The sequence below is a fragment of the Anomaloglossus baeobatrachus genome, unplaced genomic scaffold (assembly GCF_048569485.1).
Source record: "Anomaloglossus baeobatrachus isolate aAnoBae1 unplaced genomic scaffold, aAnoBae1.hap1 Scaffold_3744, whole genome shotgun sequence".
Classification (NCBI taxonomy): Eukaryota; Metazoa; Chordata; class Amphibia; order Anura; family Aromobatidae; genus Anomaloglossus; species Anomaloglossus baeobatrachus.
Genome location: NW_027443090.1, coordinates 27,443 through 43,591, shown reverse-complemented (window position 1 = coordinate 43,591; position 16,149 = coordinate 27,443). Strand labels below are relative to the sequence as shown.

General features: G+C 48.7%; 1 protein-coding gene across 1 annotated transcript in view; it reads right to left on the bottom strand.

Moving 5' to 3' along the window:
- Nucleotides 1-2,079: 2,079 nt before the first annotated feature.
- LOC142274607 (putative ATP-dependent RNA helicase DHX35) overlaps nucleotides 2,080-16,149 on the bottom strand; it is a gene marked incomplete at its 5' end in the record, with an annotated part of 40,560 nt that continues 26,490 nt past the window's right edge. Inside the window, 2 exons of the mRNA XM_075332565.1 lie at nucleotides 2,080-2,163; nucleotides 3,535-3,659. Of these exons, the coding sequence (XP_075188680.1) occupies nucleotides 2,080-2,163; nucleotides 3,535-3,659 (209 nt within the window). The remainder of the gene's footprint in view (nucleotides 2,164-3,534; nucleotides 3,660-16,149) is intronic.

Below are 16,149 nucleotides of genomic sequence, written 5' to 3'. Positions count from 1 at the left end.
CCGACCGCCCTCAGCGTTTGTGTGACCACCAGATTCCCTGCCTGGGCCTCCCAGAGCTGATGGAGCTCGTCTCTGAAGTTCTCCAGCGTCAGAAGTGCTGATAGGAATGGCTGCCAGTGTTCTGAGAGGAGGAGGGAGCCGTGGGCGTGCCTTAGAAAGTGCGGGAATCTGGTGCCCCACGGTGCTCAGTGAGGGGGGAGGAGGATATTAAGTATGCTCCAGCCCTCAGCGCTGACGTCCAGTGCAGCGTCCCGCCTTTACCCCTGACTGGTAGGCCCGGGGGCGGGAATATGCGGTACTAGGCCTCAAAAGCCGGGGACTAAAGTTATAAGCGCGGCCGGCAAACAAGCGCGGTCAGCGCGGTAGTCCCGGCGCACAAACACAACCAGCAGCTGCTGCAGCGTCCATTAGACAGGCGCTCTATGCGCCGTCCCCAAGGGGACACAGAGTACCTCAGAGGAGCAGGGCCTGTCCCTGACGATACCCGGTCTCCTGTCCAGCAGATTCCCCCAGGGGCTGCGGAGGGAGCACGGTCCCAGTGCCTGGTGACCGGTTAGGATCCCACTTCACCCAGAGCCCCTAAGGGATGGGGAAGGAAAACAGCATGTGGCTCCAGCCTTTGTACCCGCAATGGGTACCTCAACCTTAACAGCACCGCCGACCAGAGTGGGGTGAGAAGGGAGCATGCCGGGGGCCCTGTTATGGGCCCTCTTTTCTTCCATCCGATATAGTCAGCAGCTGCTGCTGACTAAATTGTGGAGCTTGCGTGCATGTGTGCCTCCTTCAACACAAAGCATAAAAACTGAGGAGCCCGTGATGCACGGGGGGTGTATAGGCAGAGGGGAGGGGTTTACACTTTTAAGTGTAATACTTTGTGTGGCCTCCGGAGGCAGAAGCTATACACCCAATTGTCTGGGTCTCCCAATGGAGCGACAAAGAAAAGCCTGCTTTACACCTTACGATCCAGCATACGATATCGTATGCAATCGCAACCGCCCCCATCGTATGTGCGGCACGTTCAATTTGTTGAATGTGCCGCACAAATGATTAAACCCGTCACACGTACTTACCCGTCCATACGACCTCGATGTGGGCGGCGAACGTCCACTTCCTGGAGTGGGAGGGACGTTCGGCGTCACAGCGACGTCACGCGACAATCGGCCAATAGAAGCGGAGGGGCGGAGCTGAGCGGGACGTAAACATCCCGCCCACCTCCTTCCTTCCGCATAGCCGGCCGGGAGCCGCAGGACGCAGGTAAGATCTGTTCATCGTTCCCAGGGTGTCACACACTGCAATGTGCGCTACCCCGGGTACGATGAACAACCTGACGTGCAATTCTAGAGACAGGTACGATGTGTATGCGATGAACGTTTTACCGTTCAATCACACGTACCTGTCACACACTGCAATGTACCCTACGATGCCGGATGTGTGTCACTTACGACGTGACCCCGCCGACACATGGTAAGATACATTGCAGCGTGTAAAGCGGGCTTAACAGACGCACAACGGATGTAACGGACGCGATGAATCAGTTTTTTCACAGAATTCCAGTAAACGGAATCCTGTGAAATAACACATCCGTTGTGTCCATAGACAGCTAAAAAACGACAGATCCGTCATTCAGTCGCAATGATGGACCTGGCGGATTTGAAACTCCTGGAGTGTGAAAGTAGCCTAAGAATGTAAATGGCATTTGTGGTTTTGGCACTTTTCCAGCCTGTAACATTGTATGTGCAGATTTTCTGTTTAATTTGTAGCATATTACCATAGTAGCTGAATTCTTAAAGGGATAGTCCATGCTTTGGTCAAAAGTCTGCAGTTACCCAATGATACTCCAGACTAATGAATCGTGATACTGTGCGGTGTGCATGCAATCTTGATTCCACGGCACGGTGTCTGGCCATGTGACTGAATGTAAGGAATTTACATACATGCAGTCACATGAACGCCCGCTCACTGAGTAATTGTCCCTTTCTCGAAATCATATGAACACGCCGAGACTGACACAAAGTGTAGATATGGAATCAGCAGCACATTTCACATGTGGATTTTGCAGGCATTAAGGTATCTTCAGAATCATATATTACAAGCAAGAATATCCTCACCTCCCAATGCATAGAGCAGCTCCAAGGCTTGGACCATTGACTGGGCTGGGGGTGGCTGAGAAGAGAACCAGAGAAGGGATTGTACAGATTATCTACAAAATCATGAGTAAATGTCATTATATAGAAATGTTAGATACACCATATTCTCAAATTATTAACATTTACAATTTTCCGTCACATTTTGATCACTTTTTATTACACTCTTTCAAAGGCAAAATGAACAAAAACAAACAAACCTCAATTTGAAATTTATTTTATTTTTTAAACGCCAATCTGTATAACTGACATATCTTTACTCTGCAGGGTAATATTGTAACAACAATACCAAAATTATAAAGAATTGTGTTTTTTATGTTTTGCTATTGATGCAAAAAAGAAAAAAAGAAAAAAAAAAAAAACACTTTTTGGGGTCACCCTATTTTGATACCCATAACTTTATTTTTTTTTTATTTTCCTGTAGAGGAGGTTTTTTTTTTTGAGGGACAAGCTGTAGTTTTTGTTAGAATTTTGAGATATATGTGACTTTTTGATCAGGTGAGGCAAGAACAGCAGAATACTTTCATAGTTTTTCCATATATTCACCATGCAGAATAAATAATAATAATGAGCGTTATAGTACGGGTCGTTACGGATGTGGTAATACCATATACGAGTTGGGGTTTGCTTTTTTTTTAAAAAAAAAAAAAAAAAGCATACATATGTGAATGTGTGTATATATATATATATATATATATATATATATATATATATTTCAATTACTAGTCTCACTGGGGAGCAAACAGGCTGTGTTGCATAGAAACATCTCATCAAGGTTTGCCAATGTGCTGACAGAGGGAGCAATCTCCCTCAGTCAAACTCCTCACATGCGCCTTTCACTATTGCCAGAGGGCATGTGAGATCTACGGTAGGTCCTTCCCAGCACACGCAGTAGGCGCTCACTGTGTGTAACAGCCCGCTCCTGTTGCAGATGGTGCAAGCACAATGCCATCTCTCTGAGGCAACAGGAAGCCAAGTTTTTTAAAGGGACTCTGCCACTAGAATTATGTTTACTAATCTAGGGGCAGCAGAACGTAGTATCAGAGACCCTGATTGTATCACTGCATCTCTTTCTGGGTGTCTAATAGTAGTTGTCATAATATTTTATTTCAACGGCAGTTGGTGCCTTGATTGACAGCTCTCATAGTGTGAGGAGCCATATCTCAAACATTGTGCACTTGGGGCACCTGGTCAGAATGTAGTGTTCAGGGCCCTCTCCGGCTGATCAACACTTTGCCTTTATGACAACTAGAGCAGTCATTAGGTCACTTAGCGGTCTCTACTTTCTCCTGCCCTCAGATCTGACAGTGTAAACCTGGGAAGATTAACAGTGACCATATTGTTTCCTGCTTTCAATAAAAATCAATAGGTCCACAGTCTCTTCACTCACCGACAAGAAGTGGAAGCGCAGGACGTTGTCAATACCCAGAGCTTTCAGTTGTAAAATCACAGGGGACAGGTTACTCCTTTGCATCTCCGGGACTGTGGAAGGGGGCAGCTTCTGGAAATCCTCCTCTAGCAACGACAAAAAGAGAGATACCGGGAGCGTAAAAACTTATGAGGTGCTCACTGCTGACTCGTATGATTATAACAGCACAGGATCATTCATTTTGTGAGGTAAAACATTTCCCTGCTTGTTTTTAAAAATTGTTTTACCTCAAAGAAAGAATTATTTGTGATCCCGTGGTGTGAGGTCTTATACTTTTTTTCTTCCTCCTCAGACCAGAAGCTGTGGTATAATCACACCATGTTCCTGTACAGTCAGACACAGCCATTACACAGTACATAGTAGTACATTTATAAGATTATCTCAGCTTAGGAATAGTATTTTCAAACACATCCAATTATGGAACTTAATTTTAATCAATAAATCTTGGGATAATATTTGAGTTTGTGGGAAAACCGCTTTAAGTCCAGTCAACCATGGAGCAGTATTGAAATAGTCACTTGCCCACTTACACATTGCTACTGTATGGTGATCACTTCAGGGAGGGCTCCCTTTCGCAATGTAATCCTTGACTTATCGTCATAATACCTTCCTGACTTTAATAACAGTAAGAAGCTGAGTCACAATGGATGCACCCTTGAAATTCACTCATACAGTACTGGAACATGGGAAACCTGAGCAATAATCACAGACATGACGGGCTAACAGGGCAACCATCTCGGACACGATGAGCTGAGTGAGCAATCATCAAGCTCATAATGGGTTAAAATCCACCTGTCATAAGGAGGGGATAGCAATTAGTATATAATTTTAAGTCTCCAGATGCAATTAACAATAGAAGGCCTCGGTTCCACTTGTGCATAGCTTTTGATACAAGAGCATTGGAAGCGATATGCTAATGACCCTCTGCTGCGGGTGTCAGCCGAGGGTCATGCGACTGTGATGCAACCTTGCAATCGGATCACAGTTGTGGAGAAGAGGGAGGGAGGGAGCACTTTCTCCCCATCTCCACCGCTGCCTGTGTCTGTGTACATCGCACTGCAGTCGGATGACATGCGTGTGCAGTGGGATGTTTCACACTCTCCCATAGACTTGTATGAGGGTGGCGATTCATTTCTCAGGCCAACATGGCATGAAAAATCAATCGCAGATGGACACTGTCCCATAGTTTTGCACTAGAGTGAGAGAAATCTGATGTTTTATCGGATTGCACTCATCCATGCAAAATGCAAGTGGAACCGAACCCTAACTGGGAGAGTAAGGCTATGTTTCCACGATCAGTGTTTGCAGCGTTTTGGATGTAGCTTGTTTTCGCTGTGTCCAAAACGCTGCGATGTACAGTACAAGCAGAGTGGATGGGATTTATAGAAAACTTTGGCTTTCCGAGCCACAAGCATGTCAGTTCTTTTCTGCTGAGTCGCAAGCGTCCTCTGCAGGGAGAACACAAGCGAGAGACCACAACTGCCTGAGCCCGGATCGTGGGCTCAGGCAGCTAAAGTCCCCTGTCTATGAGACTCGTGGCCCCATAAATCAGGACCCGCCGCGTCTAGGACACAGCAGGTCCTGATCGTGAGCACGTACCTTTAGGCTATGTTTCCACGATTAGTATTTGATGTTGAAGATTTTCTACACTTGTTTGCTTGATTACGTTACTTGCCGGGTTTTTCTGCCTTCTTGATTGCATTGTTATTGCTGCGCTTTTTGCCTTTTTTTGGTCTGTCATGTTTTAATCAAAGTTGCCTAGTTTTTGATACTCCCCGGTTTTTGGCTTTGACAAACCTTTACTGATAAACAGAGTTTTTAGTGCATTTCCACATCGGAAATGCACTAAAGATCCACATGCCTTTTACTTTTTTTTACCTGCAGATTTTCCGCATCCAATGTGAAACTATTGGGATTATCTGCACATAAAACTCAGTGAACCCGCAAAAAATATTGACATGTTGCGGATTTAGAAGAATGCACTGCAGACCAGTTCACATACTGTTAGAAAAGGAAAAAAAGAAAACCACAGCGGCCATGAGATTTCTATGAATCCCATCCACTTTGCTAGAACTGTACTATGCTGAGAGTGTAAAGCTTTGTATCATCTGTCATACATCACACTGTATGGACCGGAGCATTGGATTACAAGAGTGTGGCAATTCCCCCAGCCAATGGATATGACACCCCATTACCGAGAGCAAGACAAGGTTCCTCTTGTACTTTACCCAGTACAATCATTCCGATGGGTGCTGCACCTATAGTAGCACCGCAGAAAGATTTGGTGTAGAAGTTGGACTGTCACTCACTCCGTCATCTGAAGCCCGATTTTTGCTGTATTCCCTGCGCTCGCTGCTACTAATACACAAAACGCACCAGGAGCCTCCTCTCTTTCACAATGACTACTCCCCTATGTTTATTTCCCTGCCAGGTGTAAACTCCAGAAGCATTGAAGGGTCTTGTGTAGCAGATTACAGCAGATGGTTACACGTAGAGGTACCTTCTGAATGACACTGCATGTAATTGCCCATAAGGCTGTCACGCAGATAGTCTCGCTACTAGCACAAGACATCGCGAGTTAGGAAAGACAAACAGGGGAAAAAGACACAATAAATAAAACTCCAGCAAAAACTTCTCTGCTGCAACTGATGCAACACCTCAGCTTTCTCCAGCTATATGAGCTATAGCCAACATATGAAGAAGTAAGGCATGGATATTTAAAGCAGAAGGGAGTGGCTGCAGCTGAGATTACAACTACCTGTTAGATCACTGCAGGATAGAAATGCACCTTCAACCCCTTCAGTAACAGATGGAATTACATATGCCCCTACTCAGGGTAAATGGCGAGCGGGCACTAAAGGGGATCTGCAATCTACAATGTGCTGTGACCTTATTATCCTAGATCGCTCCGATCACATCAGGCCACATTCATAACAATGGTCTCTTACTGTATAATAAGGGTATAGCACACTAAGAACTAGGACACACAGCAAGAAAAACAGTGTGAGTGGAATGCGATTTAAAAAATCGCATTCCACTCGGACCAATATTACTCTATAGCGAAGCTCCCATGAGCAATTATTTTCTCAGCCCTAATCCGACCGAGAAAACAGTTGTAATAGCATGCTGCGGATGCAATGCAAGCTTGTTTCACTCACACCCATTGAAGTCTATGGGGAGAGAGAAACATTGCATTGCTCTCACGTTACAGCGGTGTAATGCGAGTGCAGTGATAAAAATCGTATGAGCCGGTACGGAGGAGATAGGGAGAAAAATCCCTCTCTCTCCTCCGCAGCTGTGGTCTGATCGCACGATCGAACCACAGTCACAATGACACTTGGCTCCCCCTGTGCTGTGAGCGTGTGCCGAGTGTCATGCGAGGAATCGCACAATCCCAGTGTGGCCCCGGACTAAGGTAAAATCAAGATCAGCTATGGTAATCTGCTGCCTACTTATACAAGTTTCAAGCTTTGTAGCAAAAAAAAAAAGAAAATCTGCCACAAATACAGGAAAAAAGGCTAGTAAAATACAGAGGTTTTTGATGTGTCTATTTCCCATTCATTTGACTGGGTAAAAACATTGCAAAACCCTAAAACAGTATACACAAGAGTCAAATATTTGACAAAGACATATCTGCATTAAAAAAAAAAAAACCCACAAACTATTGTCTTGGCAAAAAACAAAACGTGTGTTTTTGAAGCATTTTTTTATGTGCTTGAACGGGTGAAAAACGCTACAAAAATGTTGAAGGAATTGAAACTGCTTCAAATATGCAAGGAAAAAAAAAATAAGCAGCATGTGTATGAGATTTCAGAAATCTCATTCCCTTTGCTGGTACTGTAAAACACTAAAGCCTGCTTTACACGGTACGACCGATTGTGCGATTTCACAATCGATCGTACCCGCCCCCGTCCTTTTTGCGTCACGGGCAAATCGCTGCCCGTGTCGCACAAAGGTAGTAACCCCCGTCACACATACTTACCTCTCGTGCGACCTCGCTGTGGGCGGCGAACGTCCACTTCCTGGAGTGGGAGGGACGTTCGGCGTCACAGCGACGTCACACGGCCGCCGGCCAATAGAAGCGGAGGGGCGGAGATGAGCAGGATGTAAACATCCCGCCCACCTCCTTCCTTCCACATAGAGACGGCGGCGGCCGCGGGAGGCAGGTGAGCTGCTCATCGTTCCCGTGGTGTCACACGGAGCGACGTGTGCTACCACGGAAACGATGGTCAACTAAAGTAACCGATATTATGGAACCTAACGAGCAGTACCCGACTCACGATTTGTGAGCGATACTGCGTCGCTAGGAGGTGTCACACAGGCCGTGACCCCGACGATCTATCGCACGATAGATTGCCTGGTGTAAAGCAGCCTTAAGTTTTGATTTTTGGGGGGAAATGTGGGGTTCAGTAAAACAACGAGTGACCATGCGCTTACTATTTGGTATGGTGTCAATATTAGCTTAAGCGGGCTTTACACGCTACGATATATCATATGATATGTCGTTGGGGTCACGTCGTTAGTGATGCACATCCGGCCTCGTTTGACATATCGTAGCGTGTGACACAAATGAGCGACTGTGAACGAGCAGAAATACTCACCTTATCGTTGCTCGTTGACACGTCGCTCATTTTCAAAATATCGAACGTCCTTCTCTGCACCAGTTGTGCAATGTTCCCAAGGCAGCACACATTGCTAAGTGCGACACCGATGGAACGATGAACTGCAGCTTACCTGCGGCCGCCGGTAATGCGGAAGGAAGGAGGTGGGCGGGATGTTTACGTCCCGCTCATCTCCGCCCCTCCGTCTCTATTGGCCGGCCGCTGTGTGACGTCGATGTGACGCCGAACGTCACTCCCCCTTCAGGAAGTGGATGTTTGCGGCCCAAAGCGAGGTCGTTTGGAAGGTAAGTACGTGTGACGGGGATTAACGACATTGTGCGCCACGGGCAACAAATTGCCCGTGCCGCACAAACGATGGGGGCGGGTGCGATCGCAAATGCGATCGCACGACATTTTGATACGTGTAAAGCAGGCTTTAGTCTTGTATAAGAGGTCTATGGTATAAACTCTTTAGGGATCGTCCCGTTAGACTTCACTTTGTCCACTTCTTTAGAGGGTGACCACACTAAAATAAAGAGCAGCTTTTTAAGGTGTCCACATGTCATACTAATCTGAACATACCGTTGTCTATATGACCATGATACATACTTAGATCCCTCAGGTTGTATGCTTCATCTATAGGCCAGCCTAACAACCTTGTCCTCCCTAATATGACAGTCTAGTAGGACATGTCCTATTCCTTTAGTGACATTTACATAAACGCCTTTAAGAGTGATAATAACTATAATGACATAATACATCCAGTAATACACAGATTACACAAGGGTGAAGATCTGAACTGAATGCGTGCATCTTCACTGCGTATCAATTATTTCTGTTATGGAGAAAAGCCGCCAGTGCCAGGATGTTATTACTTGAATCATTCAGCTATTATGGCGGGAGAGACAGTTGATTCTCATAAGTTTTGAAAAGTCCCGCAGTGACACACCTTTGGGTGTGAGGGGTGCGAGCGACGTGATCCAGCATGTGCAATGTAATCCAAAGACGATTGTATTCAGCAGCCTGGGGCTCCTTGGGAAGGGCTGAGGAGCAGCGCAGGAGGATTAGGAATCTAGTGTGTGTATTATGGGATATGCATAATGTTTACGTGACTGTTGGAATTAATTCAATTTATGTTTTCCAGTAATGATCTCATACAGCATCGGAAATGTCCCACTGTCTGAAAAGTCCTAGGCATAAAGATCCCATTGTGACGACAGGCAGACACGAATATATGACAAACGCCGCTTATTACCTACTGCACAAAGTGTTCATCACCGAACAACAAACATATAAAATATCATGCAACTTTCATATACAAACTTTGGATGATTTATTTCTAGTATCCTCATGCAATCCGTTTTGGGTTTTTGGGGGGGGGGGTTTCCAGCAGAAGTTATCAAAAATGTATAAGAGTTAATGTAGTTTCTTGTTTAATGAATTGCAATGTATCCGAAAAATCCAATATTATACGGTGGCTCAGCATGGAATGCAATTTATTTTGAGCACTCATAGACTTGAGTAGGGAAGTTTAAACTAACAGGCTTTCTCATGAGCAGATTTGGTGTGTGGAATAAAAAAAAAAATTCCAGTCATGCGCAGTATGAAAGCTGGGTGTACGCGTTTCAGCTTCAGAGAGGTCTACTGCACATGACCGGAAGTGCCCGGTTGTCTGGTCAGCGGTGACAGCGGACACAGGTACATGCATTACCGCTGTCGATGCTGCATTGAATAGCATGTTAGCACGCCCCTGTGGACATGCTACCAAGCTAAGAGGGCGAAATAAGCGCAGGAAATAACACCGTAGTGACTAGTCCCCACGTTCATTAGCATATCATAAAAGATCTTTAGAAATATTTATTAAACAAAGAGAGAGAAACAGAAAGAGAAACAGAGAGAAAGAGGAAAAGAGAGAGAGAGAGAGAAAGAAAGAGAATGAGAAAAAGAGAGAGAGAGAGAGAGAGAGAGAGAGAGAGAGAGAGAGAGAGAAAAAAAGAGAAAGAAAGAGAGCAAGAAAGAGAGCGAGAGAAAGGAGACCGAACAAAAGAAGAAAGAGTGTCCAAAAAAAAAAAAAGGATGCTGGAGGTATAACTAATCAATAGTGGGCAGAAATGGAGAGAGAGAAAAAAAAAAAAAAGAGAAAAAGTGGGAACGAGAGCGCGCGAGAACGAGAGCGCGCGAGAACGAGAGCGCGCGAGAACGAGAGCGCGCGAGAACGAGAAAGCGCGAGAACGAGAAAGCGCGAGAACGAGAGAGCGCGAGAACGAGAGAGCGCGAGAACGAGAGAGCGCGAGAACGAGAGAGCGCGAGAACGAGAGACCGCGAGAACGAGAGAGCGCGAGAACGAGAGAGCGCGAGAACGAGAGAGCGCGAGAACAAGAGCGCGAGAACAAGAAAGCGCAAGAACAAGAGAGCGCGAGAACAAGAGAGCGCGAGAACAAGACAATGCGAGAAAAAAAGAGAATTTTGTTACTTACCGTAAATTCTTTTTCTTATAGTTCCGTATTGGGAGACCCAGACCATGGGTGTTTAGCTTCTGCCTCCGGAGGACACACAAAGTACTACACTTAAAAGTGTAGCTCCTCCCTCTGAGCTTATACACCCCCTGGTAGCCAGTCCTAGCCAGTTTAGTGCAAAAGCTGAAGAATAGCCACCCACAAGTAGAACTGAGTAAGAACCGGAACAACCGGAGACTCTGTCCACGACAACAGCCGGTGATAACACACGGAACAAGAAAATTGCCAACAGGCAACAGGGAGGGAGCTGGGTCTCCCAATACGGAACTAGAAGAAAAAGAATTTACGGTAAGTAACAAAATTCTCTTTTTCTTTATCGTTCCTTTGGGAGACCCAGACCATGGGACGTTCCAAAGCTGTCCCTGGGTGGGAATAAACAGAAAAAACTAAGAAGTAGGCGGAGCCTAACTTCACAAGTGGGCGACAGCTGCCTGAAGGATGCGTCTGCCCAAGCTCGCATCTGCCGAAGCATGAGCATGCACTTGGTAGTGCTTCGAAAAGGTATGCAGGCTAGTCCAAGTGGCAGCCTGGCAGACTTGTTGAGTCGTAGCCTGGTGCCTAAAAGCCCAAGAGGCACCGACAGCTCTGGTCGAGTGTGCTTTGATCCCCGGCGGGGGAGGCACCTGAGTACTCCCCCGGTAGGCGTCCAAAATGGTCGATCTAATCCAACGGGCCAAGGTCGGCTTAGAAGCAGAGAGACCCTTGCGCCGCCCTGTGGTTAGCACAAAAAGAGCAGTGCGAGACACATAAATCCGGAGAGCACGCACCAGATCTAGAGTATGCAGCGCTTTCTCAAAGCGATGAACAGGGGCCGGACAGAAGGAAGGCAAGGAAATATCCTGGTTAAGGTGGAAGGGAGAGACTACCTTAGGAAGAAAGTCCGAGGTCGGACGGAGAACTACCTTGTCTTGTGACTCCGAGGAGAGCGCAGCCAAATCAGAGACTCTCCTGAGAGAAGTTATGGCAGCTAGAAAGGCCACCTTTTGAGAAAGACGATACAAAGAAACCTCCCTAAGGGGCTCGAAAGGGGGTTTCTGCAATACCGTGAGGACCAAGTTAAGGTCCGAGGGATCCAAGGGCCGCCGATAAGGCGGAATGATGTGAGACGCACCTTGCATGAAGGTGCGGACCTGAGCCAGCCGGGCGAGACGCCGCTGGAACAGCACTGATAGAGCTGAGACTTGTCTCTTGAGAGAGTTGAGGGACAGTCCTAGCTGCAGACCGGACTGTAAAAAAGACAGAAGGGTCGGCAACGAGAATGGCCAAGGAGAATGGCCGGAAGATCGACACCAGGACAGGAAAATTCTCCAAGTCCTGTGATAGATCTTGACGGAGGAAGACTTATGGGCCAGAGTCATAGTGGAGATGACTTCAGGAGGAATACCAGAAGCCGTCAAAATCCAGGACTCAAGAGCCATGCCGTCAATTTGAGTGCCGCAGAATTCGGGCGGAAAAACGGACCTTGCGAGAGCAAGTCTGGATGGTCCGGAAGATGCCACGGCATCTCCACGGACAGTTGGAGCAGGTCCGGATACCAAGCTCGCCTGGGCCAGTCCGGTGCAATGAGGATGACTCGACGACCCTCCATTCTGATCTTGCGCAGGACTCTGGGCAAGAGAGCTAGAGGGGGAAACACATAGGACTGATGAAACTGGGACCAGTCTTGAACCAGAGCGTCCGCGGCGAAGGCCTGAGGATCGTGGGAGCAAGCCACGTAAACCGGAACCTTGTTGTTGTGACGGGATGAAATTAGGTCCACGTCCGGAGTGCCCCACTTGCGGCAGATTGACAAACACTGCCGGGTGCAGGGACCACTCGCCACCGTCCACGGATTGACGGCTGAGATAATCTGCCTCCCAGTTTTCTACGCCAGGGATGTGGACTGCGGATATGGTGGACTTGGAGTCCTCCGCCCATTGAAGAATGCGTTGGACCTCCAACATTGCCAGGCGGCTGCGTGTCCCGCCTTGGTGATTGATGTAGGCAACCGCTGTCGCGTTGTCTGACTGGACTCGAATGTGCCTGCCCGCCAACAGGTGGTGAAAGGCTAGGAGAGCTAGAAGCACAGCTCTGGTTTCCAGCACATTGATTGAAAGGGCTGACTCGGACGGAGTCCAAGTGCCCTGTGCTCTGTGGTGGAGATGTACCGCTCCCCAGCCGGATAGGCTGGCATCCGTGGTGAGAATCACCCAGGACGGAGTCAGGAAGGAGCGCCCTTGGGACAGGGAGAGGGGTCGAAGCCACCACTGAAGAGAGCTCCTGGTCCGTGGCGACAGAGCCACTAACCTCTGTAAGGAGGAAGGCCGCTTGTCCCAACAGCGGAGAATGTCCAGCTGCAGAGGACGCAGATGGAACTGGGCAAAGGGAACCGCCTCCATGGAGGCCACCATTTGACCCAGCACCTGCATCAGGCGCCTGAGGGAATAACGGCGGGGCCTCAGGAGAGAGCGCACCGCTAGCCGGAGAGACTGCTGTTTGAGTAAGGGCAGCTTCACAAGTGCCGGCAAAGTCTCGAACTGCATCCCTAGGTACGTGAGACTCTGGGTCGGAGTCAGAGTGGATTTGGGAAGATTGACAATCCACTAGAATTTGTCTAGGGTGGCGAGAGTGAGCGAAACACTCCGCTGACAGTCTGCGCTGGATGGACCCTTGACCAGAAGGTCGTCCAGATAAGGAAGCACTGCTAACCCCTGGAGGTGCAGGACCGCAATCACTGCCGCCATGACCTTGGTGAATACCCGAGGGGCCGTGGCTAACCCGAAGGGGAGAGCCACGAATTGGAAATGATCCTCTCCTATCGCAAAACGTAACCAACGCTGATGTGACACTGCGATTGGCACATGTAGATAGGCATCTCTGATGTCGATGGACGCCAGGAAATCCCCTTGGGTCATAGAGGCAATGACTGATCGCAGAGACTCCATGCGAAAATGCCGCACCCGGACATGCTTGTTGAGAAGCTTGAGATACAGGATGGGCCGGAAGGTACCGTCCTTTTTTGGAACTAGGAAGAGATTTGAGTAAAAACCTCTGAACCGTTCCTTAGCGGGAACTGGGACAATCACTCCGTTTGCCTGCAAGGACGCCACGGCCTGCGAGAAGGCGGCGGCCTTGGAGCAGGGGGGAGTTGAGAGAAAAAAAATCTGTTTGGCGGGCTGGAAGAGAATTCTATCCTGTAGCCGTGAGATATGATGTCTCTCACCCACTGATCGGAGACTTGCTTTAACCAAGCGTCGCCAAAGTGGGAGAGCCTGCCACCGACTAAGGACGTGGCTGGAGCGGGCCGAGAGTCATGAGGAAGCTGCCTTAGTGGCAGAACCTCCTGCGGTCTTCTGCAGACGTGCTTTTGGGCGCCAGTTGGATTTCTGATCCTTGGCTGAGTTAGCGGACGAGGCGGAAGGCTTAGAGGATGACCAGTTGGAGGAACGAAAGGAACGAAACCTCGATTGATTCCTACCCTGGGCGGGTTTCCTGGTCTTGGTTTTTGGCATGGAAATACTCTTCCCGCCAGTAGCTTCTTTAATGATTTCATCCAGCTGTTCACCAAACAGCCGTGAACCAGCAAAAGGGAGCCCAGCAAGAAACTTCTTGGAAGAAGCATCTGCCTTCCACTCTCGAAGCCACAAAATCCTGCGGATAACAAGAGAATTAGCTGAAGCCACCGCAGTGCGGTGAGCAGCCTCTAGCATGGCAGACATGGCATAAGATGAAAAAGCTGAAGCCTGAGAAGTTAAGGTAACCATCTCAGGCATAGATTCCTTGGTGAGGGAATGCATCTCCTCTAGAGAAGCAGAGATGGCTTTGAGAGTCCACACTGCTGCAAAAGTCGGGGAAAACGCGGCCCCCGCAGCTTCATACACAGGTTTGGCCAGAAGGTCAATCTGACGGTCAGTGGAATCCTTAAGTGAGGTGCCGTCAGCCACCGACACAACGGTCCGGGCTGATAGCCTAGACACCGGAGGGTCTACCTTTGGGGAGTGAGCCCACTCCTTGACCACCTCAGGTGAAAATGGAAACCGGTCATCAGAACCACGCTTTGGAAAGCATTTGTCAGGGCAGGCCCTGGGTTTGGTCACAGCGGTCTGAAAACTGGAGTGGTTAAAGAACACACTCTTTACTCTCTTAGGCGAGGTAAACTGGTGCTTTTCTGCCATAGAAGGTTGCTCCTCTGACACTGGCGGATTGAGATCCAGCACAGAATTAATATAAGCAATCAAATCACTAAGATCTGAGTCACCCTCAGAGAAATCGAAGGGATACATAGCCTCCGAGCCCCTAGTGAGGGTATCCTCCTCATCTTGAGAGTCAGCTCTTGAGACAGAGCCGTGGGATGGGGAGGGGGAGGAAACCCTGCGCCTTCTCTTAGAAGGACGGGGTCTGGGATCAGATAATGAATCCTCCGTGAGCTCCGATGGACGGAGGTCAGAGGATAGGAGTCCTCTGTCAAGAGTATTAGAGGCACCCTGTGAGGGGGGCTGATGCATATTCATCAAAGTCCTGGACAAAAGTCCCATGGACTCAGCAAATGACTGGGATATGGACCTAGAAAAGGACTCTACCCAGGCCGGGGGTTCAGTCACAGGTGCAGCAGCAGCCTGAGAGACCACTGGGGGTGAGACTCCAGGCTGTGGCACCGCCAAGTTAGAGTAACCATCACAGTGTGGATAAATGCTCGGCTCAGGCAGCAGGAGCTTACATGCAGTGCATGCAGAATAAAGCTTTGGAGCCTTGCTCCTTGTGTGAGACATGCTGCTGGAGTGGGGGCTTTGCAGAGAATGAACCCCAGGGAGAATATACAGAGGTCCACAACCGGAGACCGGCTGTGGCTTACCAGACCGCTGAGCGCGGTGTTGTGTGCCCTCCAGATCCCGAAGCCCGGTCCCCCAGTCGCAGCACCTCAGCAGAGATGCAGAATGCAGGATGTCCCAGAGCAGAGTGAACTCTGCCTGAGAAACTAGGGGGCGTTCCTATAAAAGAGCGGGAACTGGAGGGCTATAGAGACCTGCAGGGAAGGAGGGACGCCCCAGCAGTGGGGAGTGTCCCTCTTCAGTGTAGAACGGCCGCCGGGAGGAGCCGAACCTGTCCCTCTGCATGAGTGACATGCGAGGGCAGGAAAATGAAACTAGGCATCCGGCGAAGCCGGGGCCTAAATTTAAGCGACGAGGCCGACAAGCAGGCACCATCGGCGCGGTTCTCAGGCAAAAGCTAGAGAACCCGCCGGAAAAGTTAAAACAATCACATGCAGCATACTCTCCCCTTACAATAAAGAACCGGGACCGCCAACATAAACGTCTCAGGTACTTAGCTGCTGAGACGCAGGGCCATGTCCCTGGGGATGAGTGCTCCGGTCGAACAGAATCCTCAAGGGGCTGTGGATGGAGACCGGACTCATGCCAGGGATGGAGACCGTGCTGGCTCCCAATTCAAGCGAGAGCCCAGAAGGGATGGTGAAGGAGCGC